Source organism: Gambusia affinis, linkage group LG19, assembly GCF_019740435.1.
Source record: "Gambusia affinis linkage group LG19, SWU_Gaff_1.0, whole genome shotgun sequence".
Classification (NCBI taxonomy): domain Eukaryota; kingdom Metazoa; phylum Chordata; class Actinopteri; order Cyprinodontiformes; family Poeciliidae; genus Gambusia; species Gambusia affinis.
Genome location: NC_057886.1, coordinates 21054107 through 21081393, shown reverse-complemented (window position 1 = coordinate 21081393; position 27287 = coordinate 21054107). Strand labels below are relative to the sequence as shown.

The window sequence follows — 27287 nt, the reverse complement described above, 5'->3', positions numbered from 1 at the left end:
TTTGAACTGCATCACCCCCGAGCTGTGCAGCAGGAAGAAAGCCGAGCTAAACTCCCATGCAGTTGAGCAAATAAACCAGGAGGGAGGCTGGAAATAATAAACCTTAGAGAAAGTCGAACTCTGGCAACGTTTCAACACTAAAGCAACCGAGCAGATGGACGACCAATCCGAAAGAAACAGTTCATTTTCCGTACGAACCTTCCCTTCTTTAATTATTTTAATAGAATAATCATGTCTGTAAATCCTTCTGTGTGCTCTTCAGCCCTCTTTGAGTCGTGCTCACCAGAACTGAGAGCGTGTTCTGCAGAGATTGTGGGTCCCTGATCCCCATGGAGGGATCTGCACGGCTGGAATCGCTGATTCGCTGCAGAGTCCTCTCATTCTGGGCTAAACTTCGCTGACCCAGATGATATTAATGGGACTTGAATGTCAATTACAACTACTGGCACCGAGCGTGGGCTGTTTGCAGGAGTTTGGCGCTGCGTCTTTGCCAAATGATGCTTAAAGCAAAGATGACATGGCAGTCAGCTGTCAGCTGCAGCTAAATTGGTTTGTTGAACCAGATCAGCGAGACTTCCCTGGGATAAATTATCTCCCAAGGAAAGAAAGCAGAAATTAGGACTGTAAAACTTTAGGAAGACAATGAATAAAGACGCTACAGCAACGACTCACCCAGACATGAAACTAGAACTCTATAATAAAATAACGGCACTTATAAGTACGTTTCATGTTTGAAATAAAGTTATTGTGGAATAAAATGAAAGCAAGACAACGTGAGGGGAGGAAACTGAACCGCTGCATAAACAATTTGTAATTTATCCAGAAAAATAAATTAGGGGAAGCAAGGTGAGCGAAACATTACCTGCTCTGATGCCAAGCATCACAATTTGACTCTTGTCAATCTAATTAAGCTGAAGTTGAAATCCAGAAACTTGCTAATTTTTTCTGCTTCTTATTTATGAACAGAAAACACGTCAGTCGTTATGTTATGGCTGATTGCTGTAAGTCGGATGCATGTTGGTGTTGCATGACATTTGTAAATCCCTGCATGGCAGACGCTCATGTACCTGAATATATCGGCTCAAACATCACGTCTTCTGTCACATTGGAGAATTTGCACAATGACCCACTTAGCTTGATGCATACCCACAATGCATCACTATAAAACTGTCACTGTGATAAACCTTTGATGCCACCACTCAAGATGCCTCCTTTCAAACTCAATAATTCACCTTTAGGTTTGAACTGAACCGCTCCTTCTTGCTTTAGCCAGATACTTTAGTTTTATTTCAAACTCCCAGATTTTATTTCAGTCGTGTAAAGTGGTTTTGTTTAAAATCTCTCCAGGCTTTTTGAAAGTCTGTCAAAGTTTTTCTTCAAACTTTGGCTGCATTTTTGCTGATTTGTGTCCCAATACCTGCCAAGACTAGCAGATAAATAGTCTGGAAAAGTCACATCTTTAAGAAACAGGCAAAAAGTTACCATCATTCAGTTTAACTTTCACTATATATTTAACTGAGAATTACTTTGTTTGTGATAAAAATCCATTTTATGTTCACATCTTTGGTATTTTTTATATATTCAGCTAAAGAAATAAGAACAAATTGTGTTTTAAACATTGACTTCTGTGTAAATGGTCAGGCAGAACAACCAAATAATAGGAAACTTTCTAAAAAGACAATCAGAAAGCCAGAAAAAATAAAATTACCTTAAAAAATATAGTTGAACCTAGGTTATCATAGGAGTTAGTCAACACAACCCAACAGCGAATATGTGACAATACTTGAGACTCCCTTTAAAATATTTAGAAATTGGTATTTTAATAGTTCAAACACTAAATACACATTAATATGCAATAATATACCAAATGGAAACCGTCTTAGTAGCTCAAATCTACAGTCTTCCTTATTTCTGTTCTTGGCAGTTCAGCCAATCAGCATCAAGGAAAAAGAATGGTGCTCCTTGATTGGCTTCAAAGTTGCAACTTCATTTCAATATTTTAGATAATTTCTACGAAAAGAACTGCAAATAGATAAACTTTCCATGTATAATTTGGAGTTATGTTCCACAAAAAAATCCTTCAGTCAATGTATCTCTACTCCCTATTTTTTAAGTAGTTCTTCTTCTCTCTTCTAAGATTTACAGGATAAATAACATTTTGGCTATTTAGTTGGATTTTGAAGAGGATTTCAAACTTCACACTTGCCGATTGCTAACCCCCTAGTTGGAGCCTGAACTCGACTTTAGGAACCACAGTTAATCTGAGAATACTGACCTACAAATAGGTGGGAGTCCATTGTTGCTAAAGGAGTTGGTGCCCTTCCTGACAAAAAGGCAGAGCACCAATTTAACCACCAACAGGGAATGGATCCAGTTCGGAAATAATTTGTTACACCTGCAGACCTGCAAGGGACTTGTTGAGTAAGGATGGGACGTCTAGAAACAGTAAGTCGGATGGAATTGGTTGCACTGCACTCCCAACACAACCCACATGCTTTCAATTGCACATCGTTATTCCTTGAGGATGCATTCACTCCAGCCCATTTTCAAGAACGTACTTTCAAGAACGTACTTTCAACTATCAGGAGTATTTTCACTCCTGATAGTCCAGGACACTCGGTTCAGTTGGGAACCAAAACTTTAACATTTGTTAATTTTTCAGATGCTGTGGTTCTCTTTCACACTGCATTGTGTCAAACGAACCAAATGCTTTGAGCAACCTGTTCCCCTCCTCGCCTATGGGGGCGCTGCACCAAGAGCCACCGAAGGAAACGACACAAAAACCACTAAAGAAGACGAAAAGCACAACTTCCTTCTTCAGAAAATGTAAACAGAAATGGAGTGGTGTCAGATTTTTCCCACTAGTATTAGGTTCACATTTGTTTAGGTTTTATTACCCAGAATGCCTTGCACTGTAGTCCACTTCCTGCTTTTGATTTAACACGTAATTAAACTCTGATGCGGACCAAGAAAGAGGTCCACCTACAAACCTTGTTCTCGGTTTGGTTGAAGTGAGCTTTGGCGCGATCTGAATGCCTACGCGAAAAAACAATCAAACCGAAAGCAGGAAGTGGACTACAACGCAGGGCATTCTGGGTAAATACAACCAAAACAAACCTGAGTGGCTAGCGCAAGCGGGAGAAATGTCTTCTGGTTTTTTACCAAAGACAAAGGAAAAATCCTACAACCCCTAAAATCTGACGCTACTCCCTGTTTGCTTACATTTTATCAAGTAGGAAGTTTCGCTCAATGTCTTCTTCAAAGATTTCTGTATCGTTTTCTTCAATGGTTATTGGTGGAGCGCCCCCACAGGCGAGGAGGGGAACAGGTTTTTAAAAGGATTGGTTCATTTGACAGTGCGGTGTGAAAGAGAACCACAGCAGCTGAAAATATAACAAATGCAGAGACTTTGTTTCCGAGTCTACCCGGCTATCAGGTATGAAAACATGCTAAGATCTGCAGATCTCCAAATTTGACTTTTCTTGGTGCCCGACCATTAATCAGTTTATGTGTTTTGCTTTTGTTCTTTCTGAGATTTTCCAAGTTCTCCAGCTTCCTCCCACTTTCCAAACAAACCCACGTTAGTAATGCATTTAGTCTGTGTGCTGCTGGGCTGGTTTAGACGGTACATCATAAGAAAGCCCGGCTCTCTTGAGCCCAAATGTAAAGCAATTTGAGTTGGTATGCAACTCGGCCTGGAGTGCAACGACTGCTTGACATCAGTGAGTGGAAAGAGTTTTTGAACTCTCTTTTATCTCCACTACAAGCCGACATCAGCTCTCCATCGCCTAATGGTGTCTCCACATCAGCGTGTGGCTGGAAGCTCACAGTTTCACAGCTGTAAATTGAGCTGGATGCTCTGCAGTTTGAAGAAGCGCTCCTCTGTCATTACCCTCTTCACATTCAGAGCTGGAAAAGCAGGTGTTGGCGTGGGTGATGTCCCTGCATTGTCGTTATTCTGCGAAAACTCAACTCAACTCCCAGTCACGTTTGAAACACCTACAAGTCCTGCAAAACCTGCTTCAGTGTGTAATTATATACACCTTCAGCAGAGACAATGGCATCTATACACTGCAAAAATGCAAAATCCCACCAAGTATTTTTGGTCTAGTTGTAGTGCAACAATTCAAAACTAACTTACAGGTAACTTTTCAGCAATATAAGAGCTTGTTTTAAGAAAATAATGTATTAACATTGATTTAAAAAGTACTAGTTACAAGTGAAATAATCATAAATAAACCAGCGGAACAAGACATTTTTTCAATATTATAAGTAAAAAAGTCTCGTTCCACTAGCAGATTATTTCACTTATAACTACGATTACAAATATTGCTGGACGATAAATTGTCCCAGAAGTTATTGCAATGTGCAATAAATATTGTTGTTCTAAGACAATTTTCAAGTAACATAATGGTAATAATGGTGTAATAATGCAAGAACACATTCTCAAAGATAAATAAACTTTAAATTTAATGGTAGAACTGGAAGATATTTTAAATATCCAAACTGAAGACATGAGAAATCATGCAAATGGAAATTATTGAGCTTTGCAATTAATTGATTCATTGATTTCTGCAAGTCTTTTTCTACCAATATTAAGAAATTATTAACTTTCAAAAAGCTCCTATATGTTACTGAAAAGTTACTTGTGAGTTAGTTTTGTCTTATAAGATAGTTGCAGTAGAAACTAGGCAAAAATACAAAAGATTTTGTGTTTTTACAGTGCAGAGGTGGAGATCATGTCAGAACATTGTGCAGGAACGAATCCGTTGAAGTGAGAAACATCCTCAGCAGAAACTCCTGCTACATCTCATATTTCCTCCCATGTATCCGTGTTCATGTTCATTCATGCTTGTCCTGCCTCAGTCTGCATGTCAGGGGAATCTCCGTGTGATTCAGGGTGGTTTTATGCACCGCTTGGTGTTTTAACGTGAACAATGAGAAGCTCTGTGCAGCACATCCTTTGACAGGCATGCAAACGTATGTGGGTGGGATTATCAGATTGTCACAAAATCTGCGTTATGATTTTTATTTTCTTTTATCTGGTGCACAAACATTTTCTTTCCCCTTGCAGATGTGGGAAAATATTCTGCATCCTCAGCAGATCCGCGATCGCATTTCCTGCACAGAGAGGCAATGTTTCACATCATTGCAGTTAACTTGAACATTCACGCCCCCCCCACCCTCTCTCTCTCTCTCTTGAGGTCCTGCTGCACACAGACAGACCCCCTACTGACTCCCTCATCAAAAACCAAGCTTCCTCTGTCTCCATGCAACGCAGAGATGAAGAACACATAAAAAAAAGACAGGAGAGTCTTACTTTCTTTTATAATTCCTGGTGAAAATGGAGAATTCCCTCTGGAAGAAAGAAAGTGGGGATAAGTGAGGAAGAGGAGGAGGAGGAGGAGGAGGGGAACCCAGTGGCTTCCAGTTGCAGAGAAAATAAGGAGCAGCAGGAAGATGCAACAATGAAAACCTTCCTCCTTCAACAACGACCGCGGCGTTGAAGAGGTCACGGTCAGTCCCGGGTGCTGCTGGACGCAGAGGAGCGGAGCAGCAGCAGCATCTTCATCACCAGCTCCTCCTCGCCTCTCCTCCTCCTGCAGCAGCAGCAGATCTGTAGTAACACTTCTATCCGTTCCGTCCGACACACTCCCCATCCTTCGCCGCACGGCCCTCCCCTTCTCCACCTCTCCTTGTCCTGATTGGCTGCCCCGCTCCTCTCCTCCGTTACCCGGATACAGGACTCACCCCTCCCTCCTTCAGTCAGCATACCCCACTCCTGGGTTGCCAGGTTGGGCGGGTTTCCACCCAGTTTGGCTGCTTTTGAACACATTGGGCAGGAAGAAACTGATTTGAGCGGGTTGTTAAAGGTTTGGGGTTTTTACAAAGCGTTCATGAGCAAAGTACTGTAAATGTGCGACAGATAACTAGGCCAACAAAAACATAAAAAATAAATAAAATTCAAGAATAAAGTTAAAAGATAACGAGAATATATAAGAATAAAGTCAAAATACGAGAATAAAACTGCAATACTGACAATATGGTCATAATATTTTGAGAATAAAGTCATAAAATTATTTCAGCAAAGTTATAATATGGGAAGAAAATTGTGATAATGCGACAATAAAAATCATACTAAGAATAGAATTATATTATTAAGAGAAGTAGCAATAATACGAGACTAAATTTTGATTATTTTTGAGAAGTATTATGAAAATAAAGTCATTCAAGTGGATAAAATGAAAATAATGTCAGAATAAAGTCATAATATTATCAAAGAAAAGTTGAAATCCGAGAATAAAACATCATTGACAAAAGAAATCTGAATATTTTGAGAATAAAATCATAATATCATGAGAAGTTGAAATAAATAATATATATCATAATAAAATTGCAACAATGACAACAAAGTTTATTTTGAGATGTACTACGTGAATAAAGTCAATATTACCAGAAGAAAGTCAAAATACGAGAATAAAATTGTAATGAAGTCAATAAAGTCATTATTATGATTAGAGCTGACGTAACGGTAAGGAAACGGTTGTTTACATGGTGGACCTTCAGTGGTCCAGCTTGAGAAAGATTAGATTAGACAGCTTGGTCTAATCTCATGTTATTAACTAATCGATTTGATTTGGACGGGTTTTATGTTGCGCTTTGGGCTGGAAACCCTCAGTCAGATCTGGCAACCCGCAGCCCCCTCTATCTTTCTCTCTCTGTATCTTTGATGTTTGGGAGTTGATTCTCTCAGCTGTGAAGAGAATATTGTGTTTTCTCATCTTTTACAAGAGCAGAGAGGGATCCACCCAACCTTTCAGATACATCAAATAATCTTGTAATCACCGTGTAAAACAAGCACAACACAAAGACTTTCCCCACACAACCAACCAGAATCGAAGCACAATGTGCAGAAAAAGCAGGGAACTCTCACACAGAAATATGAATTAGAAATGAAAAGATGTGGATAAGAGGATGATGAGGGAAGCCGCTGCTGCTGCTGCAACGCTTATTATCATACAGAGAGGAAGACGGAGGAGAGGAGCTCCGTGGGAGGAGAAGGAGCTTCCTACAGACGAGCTGAACTGAATGGCAAAGAGATATTAACTCCATTATTCCATCAGTGGCCACAGTCGCTTTGATGAGCTAACCTTCGCTTTTATAGCTGAAAACTGGGGCGAGCGAGGAGAGTTAGGACGACTGTGTGCAGGAAATCCACCTTCAAACACTAAAATAGATGTTCTTTCAGTCAGATCATCGTGATGGGGGAATAAAAGCTTCTGCATTTCTCTTTTCTGAGAAGCTCTTGTTATTTCTCCCTATTATGCTTCCTTGAACAGGTTAGGATCGGTTTGTGGCCGAAACAAAACCTGTTTATAAAATTAACTTTGGCCAAAATAATTTTTAAATAATGAGATTTCAGTCTGATCACTTCAGAATGATCTGTTTTAGGGCTGCTGTCACTTTAAATCCAAATAACCAGCTGCTGGCCAGCCACACACCTTAACTCAAAACAGAAAAAAAAAAACCCGGAACTATATAAAAATACATCTTGGAAAAGCAGAAGTAGAGCCTCCTGCACAACCAACAAGAATGAAGCAACTGGTTTCTGGATGGTAAGTCAACAAGAAAACATTTGTCTTTTCCAGGAAATCTCGTAAAACCAGCAGACCAAAGTGCTGGAGATCAACCTGGGTTGCTAGGTGACGGATTGGCCTTCACTGAGGTTGCTAGGTAACGCTGCAGTGCCCGTTTAATGCGACTTAATCAGAAGGTTTTTGAAAGGCCTTATTTTCCAGACACCAAAAGATTGTTTTCAAATAACGGATGGATGTTTGTTAGTTTTTAAAGCGTTTCGGCTGCTTTTAAAAAGCAGCAGAAACACAAATATTAGTACAAAAAGGTGCAAAATGAGAATTTTGAACTATAGATCCCCTTTAAAGAGAATATAGCAACAATACTAAGATTTGATTCACTGCTGAATTCATGAAAAGACTGATGGAAATATAGACATTATATCACAACAACCACTTCAGACAATTCAACTACTCTGGAGTCAAATGTGAGGCCATCTGTCTGGGCTCAAACTGCATCATAAACGGCTGGAAAAAAAAAAAAAATGTAAAAAGGTACAGTCAGAGTCTAGACGTCAACCTCGCTGAAGTGCTGTGGTGCAAAAACAAATTCATGAATAAAACCTTGTCAGAAAGTCACCAACTGTTTGAAAACCTGCAGAAAAGTTTGGAAACTTTTCCACAGGACTGAATATATAAAATACATATAAAAAGCTCTGAGTCTGTGCCCACATCAAATCTCAGGCATGATGAGGCATCCTGTGCTCCTACACTGCAAATACAACATCTCCTGAAAGCGATATTAATACCAACGAGCCTCCAACACATTCAGTGGCATTAACATCCCATCTATTAGCCCCACGCTGCGTGTTCACAAGCAGACGTGGGTGAAATAAACCCCCTCACAGAGGGGATGTCCACCTCGCTCTGTGACTCACAGCTGCAACTTTCACACTGCAGGTATTAAAGCCACTGCTGATCTACTGGATTCATTAAAGTCAGCGCTTCTCTGATTAATTATTTATCGAAAAGTAGATTGAAACGGGTTCTGTTCTTACATAAAGGACAACTAAAAAGTATAAATTGAAGCTAAAGTTGATTGATCTTAGCGATAAACAGCTATTTTTTTACAAACTTGAGTTTTCTCTTGTATGAAAACGGACGAACTTATTTTTCATAATATGCTGAATTTATGAAAACAAAACAAAAAACATGGTGAAACTTAAGGAACTTGTGGAGTGTTTGAATTTCAAATTACCGCATAAAGTTCATCTTACATCCCACACCGGACTCCGTTTGGCCGTCACTCTTTCCTGTTCTGAGGAGGCCGCCATCTTTGTGTCCAGGATGACCAGCGGCGCCCTCTGCCGGATGGCCGCCAAACTGCAACACTGAGAGACGGTCCTACCGGACGTTATGAGTTGATCGATTCGATTTGGGCATCGTTTTTGGGCTTTAGACTCTCAGATAAATTTGGCAACCCTTCCCCCCTTTATTTTTCTCTCTGTGTATCTTTGATGTTTGGGAGTTGAAGTTTGTTTTTTGACCGGTGGATAATCAGATGGCTAATATAATGAGAGCCGTGATATTTCTGCTCATTACTCCACCTCCTCTGTTGAAAAGTCACCTTTCACCTGGGAAATAACCTCTATCGTCTCTCTGAAACTTAATTTTCTTCAAAATTAGTGACTGTGTTGGTTTTCTGATGGACAAAAGACGATCGTATGCAGCATTCAGCCATTTTTCAGGGCAGCAGCTGCAGAGTGAAATGCACATCCCCCACTATGGTGGATTATGATCCCCTGAGTGAAGAACAGAAAACATGCAGTCACATGTATTCATGTATTCTTGTTATGTGTGTAGGAAGAAGATGAAGGATGATGCACAAAAAGATGAAGGTGAAACTAATATTTCATATATTTTTAAGCAAATATGTAATTTGTGCAAAGTACTGCATCAAATCAGCCTGTTGCAATAAACAATAAATCAATTAAATGCATGATAAATTAAAACAGACTTAATAATTTGTAATAATCTGCTAGTGAAACTCTTTTTCTCAATATTTATAAAAAAATGAGTTCCTATCTTGCTGGAAAATTACTTTTAAGTTAGTTTTGTCTTACTATAAGTGAACTGATATTCACTAGAAACTAGACCAAAAATACTTGGTAAGATTTTGTGTCTTTGCAGTGCAAGCTAATTATTTTGTTCCTGGTTATGTATGTGCATGTTTTCTTGCTTTTAAGAACCTGTTTTGAATAAATACATAAATGAAAATGAAGTTTTTAGAAGGAGAAGCTATAATTTTACTCTTTAGATTCTGTCATGTATCCCTGCAGCTTTAATTGGAGCAGAAAAACGTCTTTCCTGCCTGTCAACGTCAGTATTTGTCATCGTCTCTTTCCAGCTGTAAAATCCACTATTTCATCCCTCTACTGTAGAAGCATCGTCTGCCTCTCATTCTCCTCACTGCCGTCATTATGGGAAATATGTTACACTTGGCAACAGAAATAGCAGCTTGGCTGAGAGCTAGAAAGAAAATACAGAAGTGGGTCATGTGCTGCAAAAAGAGGAATGCTGCTTTTAGGATGAAAGGAGCAGAAGAAGAGGAAAGAGAGCAGGCAGAGCAGCTTTAAAATCAAGCAGATGAATATTTTAGAGGCGATGGGAACAAACAGTCAGCTTAACGCTAAAGGATGTAGCATCATCATCTTTTATTGCACGCTTTAATCATAATCAGACGAAACCACAAAGCAACACTTCAGTTTAATTTCTGATTAGCAGAGAAGAAAGTCGTGAAGTTTCAGCATGGTTGAGTTTAAAAGATAAATCTCAGAGTTGATGAGATATTATGGACGTCAGCAAAGTCCAGACTGAAATACGGAAGATCTGAAACTGACTTTTTACATCCAGAGTTGGGTAGTAACTAGGACATTTACTTGAGCAGCTTTTTGGGAAAAAAAATACTTTCAGCAGTATTTTTCTTACACTCTGCTTTTTACTTTTACTTGACTAATTTAATTATGACGTATTTCTACTCTTACTTGAGGAAAATGTCTGGATTTTCTACCCAGTGAACGAAAAGCAAACATGTTTTAACCAAACATTTACCAGATATTTGGTTAAAACATCTGGTAAATCTGCACATCTGCACTTGTTAGTTTCAGAAGCTTTTTATTGAATAAACTGATTATTTATTTTTACTTTTTGTCATTTTCATCCTTAAAATTTCCGCTAACTTTATATTTTGTTCCGTCTGATCATGTAATTTTAAAATATTAAATGATTGATAATTTGAAAATGGCTGCAAACAAAAGCGCAGTTACACAACCTTACACCTTTGAAAAGCAGAAGTAGAGCCTCCTGCACAACCAACAAGAATACAGTAAGTGGTTTCTGGATGGTCAACAACAAAGCACTTGTCTTTTCCAGCAGCCATTGTACAGCAGTAAAACCAGGTGATCAAATGTACTGGAGCTATGCTTGGGTTGCTAGGTAACGGGTGGAATTCTACAGGGGTTGCTAGGTAACAGTGCAAAGTACATGATTGTGACTTAATCTGGAGGTTTTTGAAACTGCTCATTTTCCAGACACTAAAAAAAACATTAAAACAAGAAACAGCTGCTTTATTTCCCGAAGCACTTGGCTTGTTTATAAAAGCAGTTGAGACCCAAATGGAAGATTAAAAATGTGCAAAATTTTAATTTGGAATAGATCCCCTTGAAGATTCAGAAAATGCTTTTGTTAAATGGCTTAGCTTTAATCAAAAAAATAATAATTTATTTGCTTAAAAGCTCTGATGGAGCTTCTTGGATCATCTTATCTCTTCTCTTCGGTTTCATCACTTGCAACATTCACAGTGTGCCTCATCTTCTCTTGGTGTTTCAGCCAATCAGCAGCAAGGAAAATAAATTGCACTTCTGGATTGGCTGCTTTGCAAACACCAGCAAATATGGTGTGAAGTAGCACACGCTGTTGAAAAACGATCCACGTATCAGGAGATTTTTACATTTCACAGAAAAATCCACAAATACTAAACAGCAAATGAGTGAAGCTCTGTTGTATTATAAATATTTAACAAAACTCCTGATTACTATATTATATTAAAAACAAATATTTTGAATTTGTATTGGCCAGAGGAAATCAGCAAGTGTGCCACAAATGGACCCCACGCCACACTTTTACCACCACTACTTTAAATATTTAATTAAAAATAAATATTTAAAAGAAAAAGGTAGAGGCAAACATATAAAAAAGAATCATCTTTAATGATATAGGCTACATTTGTACATTTCTACAACAGACTTCCAGTAGGACTAACAGCCAATTAGAAAAAAACAAGCTAGTTTCATCTGCAACAGTTAAGAAAAACTGGTCTTCAAAATTAAATACATCATGTAAATATCATCATGTCCCATTAAATAACAATAATAATAATATTTAAAAAAAAAAACCCACACATTTAATAGTTTGAACAATCAACGTGAAATATAAATTACATCAAAAGCACCTTTTCCGGAAGTGAGGATATTAAAATAAATAATTGGCCTTTTTTTCTTTTCTTTGTCATAACAAGACAGTACATCGTCACGGTAACCACGAGAACGCTCCCACCGCACGAAGTCAAACCGATTCAACTTCCAGCACAAAACGTTCTCAATCTCAACCAAAATAAAATAAAATAAAATTGAAAAACATCTGTAAATGAGTAGCTTCATCAGCAAGCAGTATAAACATGGTAACATTGTAAAATAATCCTTCTGAGGGATTAGAAATTACCAACTCAGATGAGAGGATTGTCACACTGCTGATGCAACAACATGGAGGAAAACGGAAATGGTCCTGGATTCGTAGAGGAAGTCTTTCACTGCACCCATCATGCAAACACACCTCCAGCCGCATCCGACACATGCACACAACTCAGGAGTTTACACGTAGAAGTGAGACGAGAGCTTAATGTGGGTATTAAAAAAATTCTAAAAACAAAAAAATTTTTCTACGGGTGCTTGAAAACGTCGCGAGAATATCAAAGAGCGAGGCACCAAACTGCCTCCTTAAGCTCCACCAGCAAACAGTTCAGGTGGATTCTGGCTCTACTACCATTCATGGGATAGAAAAATTCATACATCTATGTTACAGTACGGTAAGAAGGGCTTCAATCTGTGCAGTGGTTCGCAAAAAGTCTTCAAACCCCTTTGAGTTTCTCACATTTAGTCATTTTACAACCACAAACTTCAAATTTGATATAATACTGATGCATGTTTCTGTAATATTTCATGTTCTACGTGAAATGATTTAGACTTAATGGCAGAAAATTAACACTAACACCATGAAACATAGCGGTGGCAGCATCATGCTGTGGGGATACATTTCTACAAACGTATTAGACGATGAAATAGCTGTGGGGTAGAGGTGAGGCTAAACATATGACAAAAACTACAATTAAAGCACAATTATGCGTTAGTACAGCCTAGTCAAAGTAAAGTTGGACATCAGGACAACGCTTAATGGAACACTCTACAAATCTGGTTTGTAAAAGATGCAAAAAAAAGAAAATTTTGGCCAACACACAAGAAAACACTTTAAAACATGGTGGTGACAGCGTCATGCTGTGGGGATATGTTTCTACTAACTTATTAGAAGCTGCAAAAGGATTTTAAAAAAACCAGCTACTATCAAAGCACATTATTCTAGAAGGGCCTAGTCAAAGTAAGGTGATAAAGTCTGCCAACGCTTAATTGAAAACTCTACAAATCTGGCCTTTAAAAATAATTTTTTTAAAATGTGGGAAGACGAGTAAACATTTTGGCCTACACACTTTGGCCCACTTTACAACATGGTGGTGGCAACATCATGCTGTGGGGATGCCTTTTTTACCCACAGGGACACAGAGTTCATTCAATTCATATATTTGAATGGCCTAATCAAAGTATAGACTTAAATCCAACTGAGTCAGTCATTTTTTAAGAAAATTCTTTTGTGTGGTTTTAAAGTGAAGAAACGTGAAAAACTTTAAGACATTTGAATAACTTTTTGCAAAGAATTCCACTTGACCTGCAGGTTCAAAGGTAATGCTTTAAAATGTGGTATTCTGAACAAACCGTAGTGGATATTTCTGCCATTTCAAACCCTGCATGAGTCATTTCTACATCAAGATAATTCATTAGAAAAGCAGATTATGAACAGAAACGTTCAGAAAAACAACCAACATCTAAAAGGTTTCAAGAGATCCAGTCACTTTCAGTCTGAGTACTGCAAATCTAAGTCCACCGTACCGTCCGTCACCACCAGCCGCACCCGTTTGGGTTTTGTGGTGCCCATTGGGTGTGACGTAGGAACCCCACCGTAGTGTGAAGCACCTTGGTTTTCCCCTGCCTGGCACTGCTGCTGCATGTCCTTCCGGCAGTGTTCATCCTGACTTCTGAGGCCAGCGAACCCGCCCAACGAGGACGGGTTGGACAGTTGGGGTCCGCAAGGTTCAAGGACTAACCGTCCTTGAGTGCCCGAGGGCTCCATCAGGCAGTGGTAGGTGTAGTTTGTAGCGCCCAGGCCCGGGTAGCCATCAGAACCGTCCCTCAGGCCTAGAGTGAGTGAGTGGTCGCCGCTGAAGTTCAGCACATAGGGAGGACCTTGGTAGCCGTAAGGGAAGGAGGCGGTGGACTGGGGTTTGGGTGCTGGTGTATTTGGAGGTGTGCTGTGGACTAGTTGAGGGCTGCTGTGCTGAGAGATGGGCGAGAGAGAGGAATAGCTAAAGTCATAAGCATCCTGCTGTGTGTAACATGGCTGGTGTCTATCGGTTTTATCCAGCTTCTTGTCTTGCTGGGAAGAGTAGCAGTCGGATGCTTTGCTAGGAAAGAAGAAGGGCCTCGGCATCTCGGAAAAGTTTTTGTACACCATGTTAGTTTCAGCCGCTTCCTGTTTGTCTGAGGCCATCTTGTTTTTACTGAACGACTGTGAAACGGAGGAACTGGGCCTGCTGAAGTGAAGGTTGGAACTGGCGAGGTTGCTGGAGGAACTGAGATGGGCGACGTCCTTTCCGAACCCGTGGAAAGATACGTTGCTTTTTTGAGACACATTAGGAACAAATTTCTGGCTCTGTTTGGCAGAGATCCGTCCGCCGCCACTAGCAGCAACAGTGTCCTCGCACGGCGCGCTGTACAGGTTCTGCGTCTGGCTACCACCCTGGTACTTCAGAACCCTGTGGATTACTGTAGATGGCTTCTCCTGGTAGCTGAATGGACTTTCAGAAGAGTTGGGATTCTTTGTTGAGAGGACTGAAGGGGAAAGGAATCTGTTGGACACTTGAGCCGGCGTTCCTCTGACCACAGTTGGCTGGTTACTTGGGAATGACTGGGATTTACTTGGAATGGTCATGCGATGGAACGGGCCTTGGGTTTTGAGGTTGAGCTGCGTTTTTGATTGGCTGGTGGTGGCCTTGAAGTTGATGGAAGGCTGGCTTAAAACGACGGGATTTCCGGTGAAAAGACGAGGCTTGCTGGCGACGGACAAAGATGGTTGAGTTTTGGGGTCGTCTTTGGAGAGCCTTGCTCCCAGATTTTTGCTCATAATACGTTCCTTGCTCACAACGTATGAATTTACTGAAGCTGAAAACCCAAAACCAGAGTTGGGTCCGTCTTTGGAGATGCCCTTGGCTTCACAGTTCTGAACACTCCCAGAGTCACTTTTGGAAGCAACCAAGCCCGGGTAAAACTGCAGATCCTCACTGGTGAAGTTATTCCCTGGACTTGGCGGGCCCAGGTAGGGTGTTTCGGTGTCCCAGGTGTCGGTCGGGCTGTGGGAGAGAGGACTGCTAAATGGGTCGGTGGGTGGGTCCAGGGAGCACAGATCTGACGGGGAGGATGGGAGAATGTTCTGCGGCTGGTCGTATCCATCAAAACCGAGGCACTGGAAGTCCAGGATGTCTTCGCAGCAGTTGGTGAAGCTGGGTTCGGCAGACAGCATATTGTCAGCGGCCACAAACGGGGGGGACTGGGACGGGGTCTGGATCACAGAACCGGAGGCGCAAGCTGCCGTGGGCTTCTCCAGGGTCTGAGAAGAACACAGGCCTTCGGAGAGCCTGGAGAGGCTGTTGTCAATCTGCTGGAGTGTGTGACTCAGACAAGGGGTGGGCATCTCCATGGGCACACTCTTGCGCTGTTTGTCAACTTTGAGCCTCGGTTTCCTTCCCCCCATGTACGTCTCCAACTTTTCTATGATTCTGTCTCCGGTTGAGTGTGCAGCTTCGGTTTTGCCCTCGTTAAGAGGTGATGACAGCGACAACGGTGAAAGAGAGAGGGAAAACGGGGGCGGTTCTGTTTTTAGAGACATGAGATTGCTGTTGAGTCTCAGACAAGTCTCCTCTTTCTTCTGCCTCCCTAAGGCGTGACTCTTGACCTCTCTCTTGACGTTAACCTCAGCCCTTAGGTCGGGCAGTAAAAGCCCCTTTTTGCTGTCCACCTCCCAGATATCCTCCACCTTCCTCCGCAGTTTCAGAACCGGCAACTGAAGGCCGTTTGAGCCCAGTTCTGGCTCCAGCTTTTGTTGCGACGCGCTCTCAAACAGGCAGCAGCTTTTTAAAAGACGATCCTCCACTTTAGTTTCTGGAAGCATCTCACTGGTTCCGTTCAGGCTCAACAGGGGCTGGCTTTCCAACTTGGCTGTAATTTCACTTTTTTCGTCAACAGATTCGCTTCGTCCGACTTTAGTTTCACTAACTCCATCCATCTGGACGTCAGTAATTTGTTTTTTGTTGTTTTTGTCGTTTCTTCGTCTCAATCGATGCAGTCTGCTCTTCGACTTCTGACTCGCTTGAACGTGGGCCTCCATCTCTCGGTTTAAGATGGACACAGAATCCATGATTGCTTTGAAAGGATCGCACGCCATCGAGTCGTCATGCTTTTCCGTTTTCAACACCAAGCTGTCGCCCTGAACATCCCACACTTTCCCTCTTCTCCGCTTGAGGCGTATCTTGAAATCAAAGCCGGCTTTTGTTTCCTCTGAACTGTTTTCTTCAGGGGACGATATTTCCATGTTATTCTGGAAGTTTTTTTGGGAACTACGTGTGACAGTTGCAGGATTATCCCTCATATATTCACAAATATCCTCCTCCTGATTTTCTTGTTTGCATTGCCGGACTTTCCTCAGCAGGTGGCCTCGTGGAGATCCGTTAGGTCTGGAGCGAAGCACTCTGGTAACTACCGGTTGTTTTTGGATCCGCCTTGGAGCTGATTTATTATCTTTCTTGGCTTCTCCAGAGGTAAGGGACGTGTTCTGTTGTGGGGCTGGAGGTGACGTCACCACGGCCGTGTTTTTCTGAACACGATCGGAGGCGGAAGTCGGACCTCGCTGCGAGTCGATCTCCACTGAGCTCCGAAATGTCCGTTTCTTCAGAGGTATGTTGGACTGCGGGTTGGCGTCTGGGCGCGGCTGAGCCTTCGTAGAAACGGCCGACCTGTGAGGTAGTGAGTTGATGGAGGAGGAGGCTGGCAGTTCACTGCGTTTCGGTTCGGACTGGACATGTGTACTTTTCACACCAGAGTCTGTGCAAACAGAAACCAATCGCTCGTCGTTTGGGGTTCCCATCCCATTTTGTGATTCGTCTAATTTAGTTTTCCGCACACTTCGTTTTTTCATAAACCGCCCCTTAACTGAACGATTGCAACTTCCTCTGTTTATGTCTCCCTGCAGCCTCTGATCTAAAAAAGATTGATCTTTCCTTAAGATGTCCGACAGCAAAACCTTTGCCTGTTTTATCACCACATCTTCAGGACGCTCATTCAAGCATCTCTTCGTCTGTCCTGACACTTTAACTTCCACTTTCTCTGCATTTTTAACACTCTGGATATTACTCCCTGCTTTTGACTTCCCCATGTTTTCAGCTTCAGTTGACTTAGGGTCTCTCTTTTCCTCCTTGAGCTCCGTTTGCACCGTTTTTATTTCCACAACTCTGTCAGCCCCCTTCTTCTTGCAGCCAGATGGATTCCCGGCGACTACTTTGTGAGCATCTGTTCCATCTGTGGCCTTGAGGAGCGTTTCCTTCCCTCCTCGTTTGCTCGTAGCTGTGCAGACGTCTGACCTGAAAACCTGTTTTCTTGGCAGGTTCCCAGGTTTGGGGGGCGGTTGGCTCCTTCCTCTCCCTAAAACACCACATTTCTCCTCCTCCTCTTGTGTTTTTCCGGCCTCTGCGGGTTGCGGGATTGATAGCCTGGTAAGGTTGACGGTAACGTATTGCTTCAGGGTGATTAGTGGATTGTCAACAGCCTTCTCCAACACGGCCAGAGTCTTAGCGGCGATCCTGGATTCAACGTTGCTGCTTTGACTTTCAGTGATTGCTTTTTTCGTGCTCTCCTGCTTTATTGCGCTGCAGGTTTTGTCCCTTTCAACAGGCGGACAAACTGTAGTAGTGTTAGCCGTGTTTGTGCTACTGGACCCCGCCTTTGTCTCCTGTGTTTTATGAACCATGCTTTTGGTTCTTGAGCAGATGTTCATGTTCAAAGCCACGCTATTTACGGCGGATCTGCTTCTCAGATTGACCGGCACGGAGGAATTCAAAGTCAAAGACTTCGGGTTTTCCTCCACAGTCGCTTTTCTTGGCTTCACCTCCTCTAGTTCCTGCAGCAAGGCCCTCTCTTTGCTTTTGGGATCCTTGCAGTGCAGCAGGAAATCCACCGAGTGGCGCCGCACTCTGATGCGCAGGTCCTTCAGAGTGACCTGGGACGGCAGCGGAACAGTCCGGCAGCGTTTCAGCAGGTAATTCCCCGACCGCCTCTGCTTCTCACGCCTCCACCTCTTGGTGTCGTTCAGCTTCTTGTTCTTCAGAGCGTTTCTCCTCATCTGCTGGGTGAAGGAGTTCCTGGAGGGGATCGCTGGTGATGAAAGAGACAAAACGAGCAGCTGGATTACATTCAGGAGGGAAAATAAAAACAAAAACAGCTCTGGACAATAGCTTTGATTAATGATACGTTTTGGCTTTAATCATTAATTTTAAACCAGTTTTATAGAGTGAAATTTATTTAATAATCAACCTCCGAAATAAATGTTAGAAGAAAGAAACACAAAAGAAAGAAAGGAAGAAAGATGAAGGAAGGAAAAAGCGACAGAAAGAAAGACTGATGAAAATAGGAAGGTAAGGAGGGAAGAAGAAAGCAAGGAAGGAAGAATGGAAGGAAAAGAGGAAGGAAGCAAAGAAAGATGATAAAGAAAGGAAAAGGGAAAGAGGGGAAGGAAGGAATGAAGAAAGAAACAAAAGGAGGAAGGATAGAATGAAGGAAGGAGGGAGGAAAGGAAGGGAGGATCCAAAAAGAAAGGAATAATAAATAAAGAGAGGATAGACGAATGAAAAAGGACAGATGATGCAATAATTATTGTAAACATTTCAGATTCAATTAAACATGATTTACAGACGTAAACTCTGGGCGGATTTCATTTCCTTTGAGGTAAAATCTCTGGATTTGCATTTCTGTTCACCTGTGAAGATCCCGGCGTGGATTCCCGGGGCGCTGGGCCTGGCGGTCAGGTGTCCTCTCTCCCTGTGGTGGCGCAGGTATCGCTCCCTGAGCCGGTACTTCTGGCCCACGGCCTCCTTCGCCTCCTCGCTGTCCGGCTGCTTCCCTCGGTGCCTGAAGTGGCCCTCTCCGTTCCTGATGGGATCAAACACACGCGCCGTGAGCGACACCCGAGCCGCCGCCGAGACAAAGCCAGCCGGAGCGGCGGACACACCTCTCGCAGGTGCAGCATTCGCACATTTCGTTGCCTTCGCCGAAGAAGCTGGCGCCATAGTAACAGGTGATTTCCTCCCCAGGCGAGATGGGTCGGATCACTTCCACGCAGGCGATGTTCTTCTCACCGGGGAGAAACTTGACAGGTGCAAAAAGAGAGGAGAGAAAAAAACAGATTAGACAAAAGGTGGGTCCAACAGCAACAGATGTGTCAGAAAACAGACAATAAGAGATAATTTCTGTAAAAAAAAGCGATGTTTTACCTTGCAGTTCGGTTTGCAGTCTTCAATCCAGGAGAGAAATGGAAAAGAAAAAGATTTCAGTTAATAATTAAGTCACCATATCAATGGAAATTAGGGCTGAAAAAAACCCGATCATTTTAGTAATCGATTAATTGGACAAAGAAATCACCACATTCTACCGATTTTCATCTGACCATGTGAGCCTTTTATTTGATAAATTCTTTATTTTTTTAAGAAAAACAAACATTTTACTGCCTAAAATGCAATAACAAAATTTCTTTCATGCATGCTAACCAGCTGTAGCTAAAGGTTTTACGAATGTTGTTCCATCCTAAATGCAAAACTTATCTATATTTTGTAGTTTTGGCTTAATTACAGATTTTATTCTGTTTGTCGTTTCACCATTTTTTAAACGATCAACTGATTTAGTTCATGATCATTTCAATAATCGATTCAAAAATCTTTCTGGCTGTGAGAAACAGCCTGGATAAGAATTGTATTGTTTATAGTAACAGTGGAGAAAAATATCATCTTAACAATAACAATGAACTCATTAATAAAACCCATAAACTGATAATAAATCCACCGTTTTGTTTTGCCATTTGAATCATTTTTCCCCTAAATATTAATTTAATCTCTGACAGATTTAAAACCCAAAAACAAAACCTTAATCAAAAGAAATCCCACAAAATATCAAAATAAAATTTTACTGCTTTATCCCTCAACTCCAGTGGAAACTAAAGGAGCGCCCCCATCAGTCTTATTCAGGTAATGCAGTTTTACAACCACAGTTGTTTAAACAAACACTTCAGGAAACATTTTGGAGGTGAAATATTCTATTTTATGTCTTTAAGATCTTCATTAACATTTATCTTCTATAATGATAGATTGTTGGATCACAATACATTTAATAACTTGTTAAATGGAGAATAAAAACTCAAAAAAGGGCAAATTACTGAAAGAACAAAACACGCAGACAAGTAATTAAGTAAAAATGTTTCCATAATACATACATATATATATATATATATATATATATATATATATATATATATATATATATATATATATAAATAAATACATATATAAGAATTTTGCAATTGAAATAAATAAAGAAATACATTTCTTTGCCTAAATCAATCCAACTCACGACTCTTAATGAAAAAACAATCACCAGATCCTAAACTGTATGGATGCCGAGTCTAATCGATTAATCGATTATTCTGACGATTAATCAGGTGACAAAGTGACACATTTTGCAGATTTTCATTTAATATTAAAAATACATTTAAAGATGCAAACAATTCAATTTCTTTTTAAATAAGAAAAACATTTTTGTCTGAAGTACAACAGTATTTTTTTAGTAAACAAAAGTAGCAGAAGATGAAAAGATAAAAAGAAGTATTTTTTATCTTATAGAAGATAAAAATACTTCTAAAAATACCAAGAGCAGCACTTTTTGCTTGACTTAATGTCAATAACTTGTGGGGCTGATTATGTTCTGAATTAACCGATTAATAATTGGATCGAAAAACTGCTGAAGAGGAAATTTATTTACAGAATGGGAATCGGGTGAAACTTCTCCTTGAGGAGTTCTGGGTAGAAAATAGATTTACTCTTAAATGCAAAATGTTTATATTTTTGTTTTATTTACTGCTCTGAGTGTGTTCTTCATTCAGCAAATTGTCTTTTTTGAGTCTTCAGTTAACAATTAATCCATTACTTAATTAGTTGGTTATTTCAGCAATCGATTAATCACGATTAATCCAGTTAATTGTGATTCATTCTTAGCCTGTAAAATGATCAAAGCAGAGAAAAGACGCTCACCATGGTTGATGAAAGCTGCGGGCCCGAGCCACAGCTGAGCGCAGCGTTTACGTGTGGAGTACATGACGCTGAAGTCGTTGACCCCTGCCCTCAGCACGGCGCTGTCCGCGGGGTTCAGCTCCGCTATGCAGCCCAGTAGGACCTCCACGCGCTCTCCAACGAACCTGCAGGACAGACGGACAGACGCAGCTGTGAGAGCTCAGGGCAGAACTGGAACCGACAGCTGGAAGAAGATGGAGGGAGGGATTACCAATGCCTGGAGGCCGTTATCTTCGCTCCGTTGGTCTCCGATGAGTATCTGTCACACGACTCTATCTTGATCCCACTGTCCAGCAGGAAGGCGTTGAGGTAGCGATACACCTGCAGCCACATCCAACAACACATAACAGTGAACTATTATGCTTCCTTAAACAGGTCAGGGTAGCTCTCTGGCCTAAACAGAACATGACAGGTGTTTTGTTTAGGCCACATTTCTTTAGACAAAATCATCCTTAGATAATGAGATTTTAGTCTGTTTGGTTTCAGAATGAGATGTTTTAGGGCCTCCTGTCACTTTAATCTAAATAAGCTGCTGTTTACACTCACATTCGAAAATGGCACACAATTACACAGCAATACATCTTTGAAAAGCAGAAGTGGAACCTCCTGCACAGCCAACAAGAATGCAGTAAGTGATTTCTGAATGCAAAGTCAACAACAAAACACTGGTCTTTTCCAGCAGCCATTATACATCAGTACAACCAGCTGACCAAAGGTGTTGGAGCTCAGCTTGGGTTGCTAGGTAACGGGCAGAACTCCATTGAGGTTGCTAGGTAACGGGCAACGACTTAATCTTGATGTTTTTGAAACGGCTGATTCTCCAGACTCCAAAAAACATTAATTTACTAATAAAAACTGGCTGGATGTTTCTAGAAGCAGTTTATATCCAAGTGGAAGTACAAAAACATGAAAAATGTGAATTTTGCATAATATGTCCCCTTTTCTACAATTCCAAGATGTAGTCCTTTGATATTTTGTACCAATTGAAGTCAAATTTAGCTTAAAAATCTTAACCGTGGTTCTCAAATTACATAATTTGGTACTAAAGCTGCAGTTCTTGACAGATTAGACTTCAAAGAGGTATGAAAAGATTTGAGTTTATTTTTATGCCGCATCGCCCCGCTCTACGTTGACGTTACAATGACTTTATAAAGATGAATGATTACGTTCGTTTGCATGAATCAGCCTGCAAACATGTTGCCATTTTCTATTTCCAATTAGCTTCAACCCCATCAGCTTCTCTTTGTAGTAACAACAGAAATAAACCAAAACTTTATCACAACGTGTCTCTGTGGCTCCGGCAGTGTGAACGAAGCACCACATGAACATGCAAAACGAACCGAGTCTGGACCCATTTTTACTTTTCTAGGTGTGAAAACTGTCACATCTGTAAGGCTGAGTGTAAAACATGAATATATGTGTGAAGACTCTTTAACAGCTGCGACAGTCAAACTGTTCCACACATCTAACATCAGATGTCCACATTTATAAAGACCCAAAATTAGGGGTTTTTTCCAGTAAATTTTTAAATATTCTGGTAATTTGAGTTGGCCTGTCGCAATAAATGAATTAAACGCATGACATATTGGAACGAGCACAATAATTTCTATTTGCATTATTCATTATTTTCTCTTTCCTCTCTTTCTTTCTACAAAAAACTGGATGACTCAGCACTTCAGTTTGGTTCTTTTGTCTCAACCAGCTCCTTTTTGAAGGACAATGTTGTTTACACAGACTTCATAACTGATTTCATTTGTTGTTTACACATTTCCAGAAATCATCAAGAATGCCTCCTGCACCAAATATAGATTCTTCAAAGCACAATTTGTGATTTATGTTTGGTATCTAAGAAACACTAGTTTCTTAAACTCATAGTCTAAGCTCTGAAAACATTTAAATTGACATTTTCTTTTTTAAAACAGCTTTTATCTTTGGGTTTTGCACATAAATAAGCAAATTGATGGTGCAAAACCAATAAAAACAATCATTTAAATTTAAAGAAACATAAAACAGCTGATTTTAACGAATATTTCCTCCAGGTAATAAGAGAAAGAGAATTAGAGTGTGGTTCCCGTTTAGATGCCTACATGTTGTCTCAGCAGCTCCTGCCGGTGGCTCCCCAGAGCGTTGAAGTAGTCGCCAGCGAGTTCGCCAACAGTCAGCGCCTCAAACGTGGCGTTGAAGTCGTGCGTTCGCTGAAACCGCAGCAGCGTCTCCTTGAGAACACCCCAACGTCTGATCTCTGGTGCCGGGCTGGAACAGAAAAAACGGCCGGTTAAAAACCACAAACACGGAGAAACAGAGGGAACTATTTAGACATTTTGGGAGAGGCAGAATCTTCAACGTTTCAGAAAAATCAGTGGGAAATGTTTGTGAATAAATGCCAACGGTGCAAAACAACCACAAGTACAATTCCAGTTAATATCACAAGTCGTACGACGACAGAGTGCAAAATAATACAAGAATAAAATCGTAATATTAGGACAATAAAACAGTAAAAACACAAAACAAATTTAATGAGGAGTGTTGTGTCTTGTGAACATTTTTACAGAAAATACTAAATACTTAATCTTTTAACAAATCAGCATCAAATTCTTATCAGTAGCAGAAATATGTCTAACCAAACTGAGGAGGTTTCGCATTAAAAACAACTTTTTTCTGTCATTTTAAGTTATTATTCTCAAAATTAAGCAAAAATTATTGCATCTTGGCCCTAATGTTCTGTGTAACAGAACATTAGGGCCAAGATGTTCTGTATACTCATTAAAGAATGACTGAAATAAAATTGACTTTTTGAGAATATTCTCTGTCATTTGTAACTTCATTTTAAGAAAAGAATTTGAGGTAAAGTAATAAAATCAGATCTCCAAGAACAACATTCAAACCTGTAGCTGTAAATAATAAACTATGCAGTAACATTTTTGGCTTAGTAAATCGTTACAAAAGATTAAACTGCTTTTATTCTACATGCAGTTAAAAGGTAGGATTTTCAACAACGCTGATATTTAATGTTAAGTATGAAATCTGAAACTGGTATTGTTTTAATAATAATAAAAAGCAATTTATTTCTTCTTTGCTTCTTTTTCAGGTTGTTGTATGTGATAAATAATAATGCTCTTCATGACACCAGCTGCACAATTGTTTTTAATTTTCGTCACTAACCTGCATACAGTTAGCAATATATGCACATTTATTGATAGGAAATAGTTAAAATAACATATTTTGGAGCTTTCAAACCTCCATATATTCTTGTCATGATAAGAAAATACCTCAAATGATAAGAGATATTATCAGAAGTAACGACTTCTCACTGATTACAGTAAAAACTGAGAAACATTGTTGTAGAAATCTTAGTTTTACATGATTTTGGATTAATTTGAAGTCATTTCAGTTTTCCTATGTTTTTATCTGAGGCGCAGCTCTTTCACACATGCTGCTAACACTCTAGTTGACGGTGTTTTGGATTACCTGATGTTCATTTTATGGGTGCTGAAGCCCAGAAGAGGGTCCAGCACCAAACTGGTGGCCAGGTCATCGGTCTCACACAACTCCTTCACACTCATTCTAGTGCAGCCGTCCATTGCCTCCCACCATCAGCATGCTGCAATCACAGGGGTCAAAATAACGATACGTTACAGGGATTTGAACCATTTCTGCACAACCAGTCTGCAGAGAACAAGCTGAATAGCTTGGTTTAGGGGCTCAGATCAGCAGCACATAATCTCTTCATGCAGCATCTTTAATTTGCATGTTCAATAGTAGAATAAAAACAAGGTCCAATGAGGTTCTGTGGGGTATTAGCCCGCTGTGTTCTGATCAGAGGAGGGAGGAGGCTGTACGTTTAGCGGCCTGCAGCTAACGGAACATTACTGCATCATTTAGCTGATAAATATACACCCTGCGATCTAATATTCAAAACAGCCTCCTTATTAGACAATACAGGAATTGAAACCCACCTGGGAGTCTTTTTGTAGTAGACGAAAGTACCGCCAGGTAGACAAGTTAACGCCTGGAAGCGAAAGTTAGCCTAGCAACATAAAGTAGCTAGCTCTCCGCCGATCAGCTGCAAACGAAAATGGAGTCTGCTCGTCACTCCGTGTCCTGGCTGGTTGGATGGCAATAACGAAACAAATCCCGGTGTGAATCCCGAAAAGTACAAACGCACGACATTCCAGTAAAACGGGACAGAAATGTTTTAAATGTGTCGTAAATTAGCTTTGCAAAGATCGCCTAAAAGTTGATGAGAAACCTCCAGCACAACCAAACTATGCATTACCACGCCCATGGACATTCCTATTGGCTGAGACCAAACTTCAGTTACGCAAGGAATGCGTTCAAAGCTCTCTGATTGGCCAGCTGGTTAGAGGGCGTTGCCGCCCATGCTTGACAGTGGTGAGAACGGTGATAACCTCTTGTAGTACAGTGAGCTGTAGTGATGAGAATTCAGTATGTTTACTGAGATTCGAAGTATTTGGCTTAATTCGTTAAAAAGAACTGAATCGGTCGGCTGCTAAAAGTCTCTTCACTAGACGCGAGTTAATTTATTTTAATTTTTTTTACGAAAGCAGGGTAGTTTTATGGTGCTTTTTAAATTAATTAAAAAAAAAAATTTCTACTGTAGAAACTGGAGCAAAACTATATTTTATTGGAAGGGTGGTTTGCTAAACAGGATGGTTTTTAAGTTAATCTTAAAATACAAGACACATAGTTGGTATTTTAGTCATTAAAATCCAGCTCCTTATAGTTTATGTTATGTTTTTACAGTGCTTACATTCAAATACTTTAATAACATCGGCCAACCTTGTGGAGAGCATTAATTAAATTAATTCATTTACGTCTTAAGTATTTGTGGCTCACAAAGTTTTTTATTTTTTTTTCTGACTTTTCCGACACTTTTTTGTTCTCCCCATCTCACACTGAGAAGTTAGAATCTCTAAATATAATTTTAAACTTCTACTCTACTTGGTTTTTAAACCATACTAGCAATAAAACATTAGTGGATTAATGCTGAATTGGTCTATTTCTACAGCTTTTAAATGGGAGAAAAAATATGGTCTAATAATTAGGCTGTTATGATATTCAGCTATTGAACGTAAATAGAACTAATCCTAAATAATCTTAATCACCTTACAGTTTAGACAATAGTATGTCTAAACTATCTTTATGTATTAAAAAATCCACTTACTCATGACACAAAATTAAAACCAGTACAAATCAGCTTTGACTGTTCATTCAAAATGAGCCGGCAGATCCAGCTGCCTCGGCCATGACTGACACATCACTCCTACTCAAAATAATCACAAACAGGGAAACGGATCACAGTCAGATCACATATTTAAAACCTACATTGACAGTAAGCTAATAAATACTGGGTAATTTTGCTGATTTAAGCTTTAACAGAGTCGCAGTTTACCTTTAAAAAGCACTTGTTGTAATCTGGATGCTGCCAGGAATTCAGACTTCAATACTGTGGACAAGTTTGAACTGGAAAACAATCGCGGCTCTGCGAATCCTGAAGTATTTCAAGTATTTGAGCCCCCGTGAACAGAAAGCTGTTATGTCTGCAGGGAATATCTATCAACCGAATGACTGATGATTCTCATTAATCAAGCCGCAATTGTGAAGGAGGAGAAAGTTTGTTTTGGCAGCTGAGCGTAGTTTCTGTTCAGAATAGTTTCATTTAAAAAAAAAAAAAGAGAAAGTATCTCACGAAGCCAAGCAGTATTCCCAGGATAAATAAGTCAATGAACTCACATTCTGGAATATTTGTCTCTTTATAAACATGAACAGCTTTAACCTCACCAAATTTATTTCCATTCAATATTGCATTAATTTTCCGCATCCTAGGTGCACAAAAGAGCGTCACAGGAGCTCCTTCCTCCTAGCAT

At 40.3% G+C, this 27287-nt stretch overlaps 2 protein-coding genes across 5 annotated transcripts in view; both read right to left on the bottom strand.

Annotated features, from left to right (window-relative positions):
- Nucleotides 1-5619, bottom strand: part of shank1 (SH3 and multiple ankyrin repeat domains 1) — a 91858-nt gene extending 86239 nt beyond the window's left edge. For all 4 annotated transcript variants that reach the window (XM_044101406.1, XM_044101407.1, XM_044101408.1 and 1 more), the window contains exon 1: nucleotides 5321-5619. The gene's annotated coding sequence lies outside the window, so the exon portion shown is untranslated. The remainder of the gene's footprint in view (nucleotides 1-5320) is intronic.
- Nucleotides 5620-11843: 6224 nt separating this feature from the next.
- On the bottom strand, nucleotides 11844-25703 carry kmt5c (lysine methyltransferase 5C). Its single transcript, XM_044101405.1, has 9 exons — nucleotides 25356-25703; nucleotides 24868-25000; nucleotides 23487-23652; nucleotides 21611-21720; nucleotides 21361-21524; nucleotides 19555-19574; nucleotides 19293-19429; nucleotides 19041-19213; nucleotides 11844-18439 (listed from the first exon to the last, which is right to left on the bottom strand). The coding sequence occupies exons 2-9, from the start codon at nucleotides 24978-24980 to the stop codon at nucleotides 13815-13817; spliced, it is 5508 nt and encodes a 1835-aa protein (XP_043957340.1). The 5' UTR covers nucleotides 24981-25000; nucleotides 25356-25703; the 3' UTR covers nucleotides 11844-13814.
- Nucleotides 25704-27287: the final 1584 nt, after the last annotated feature.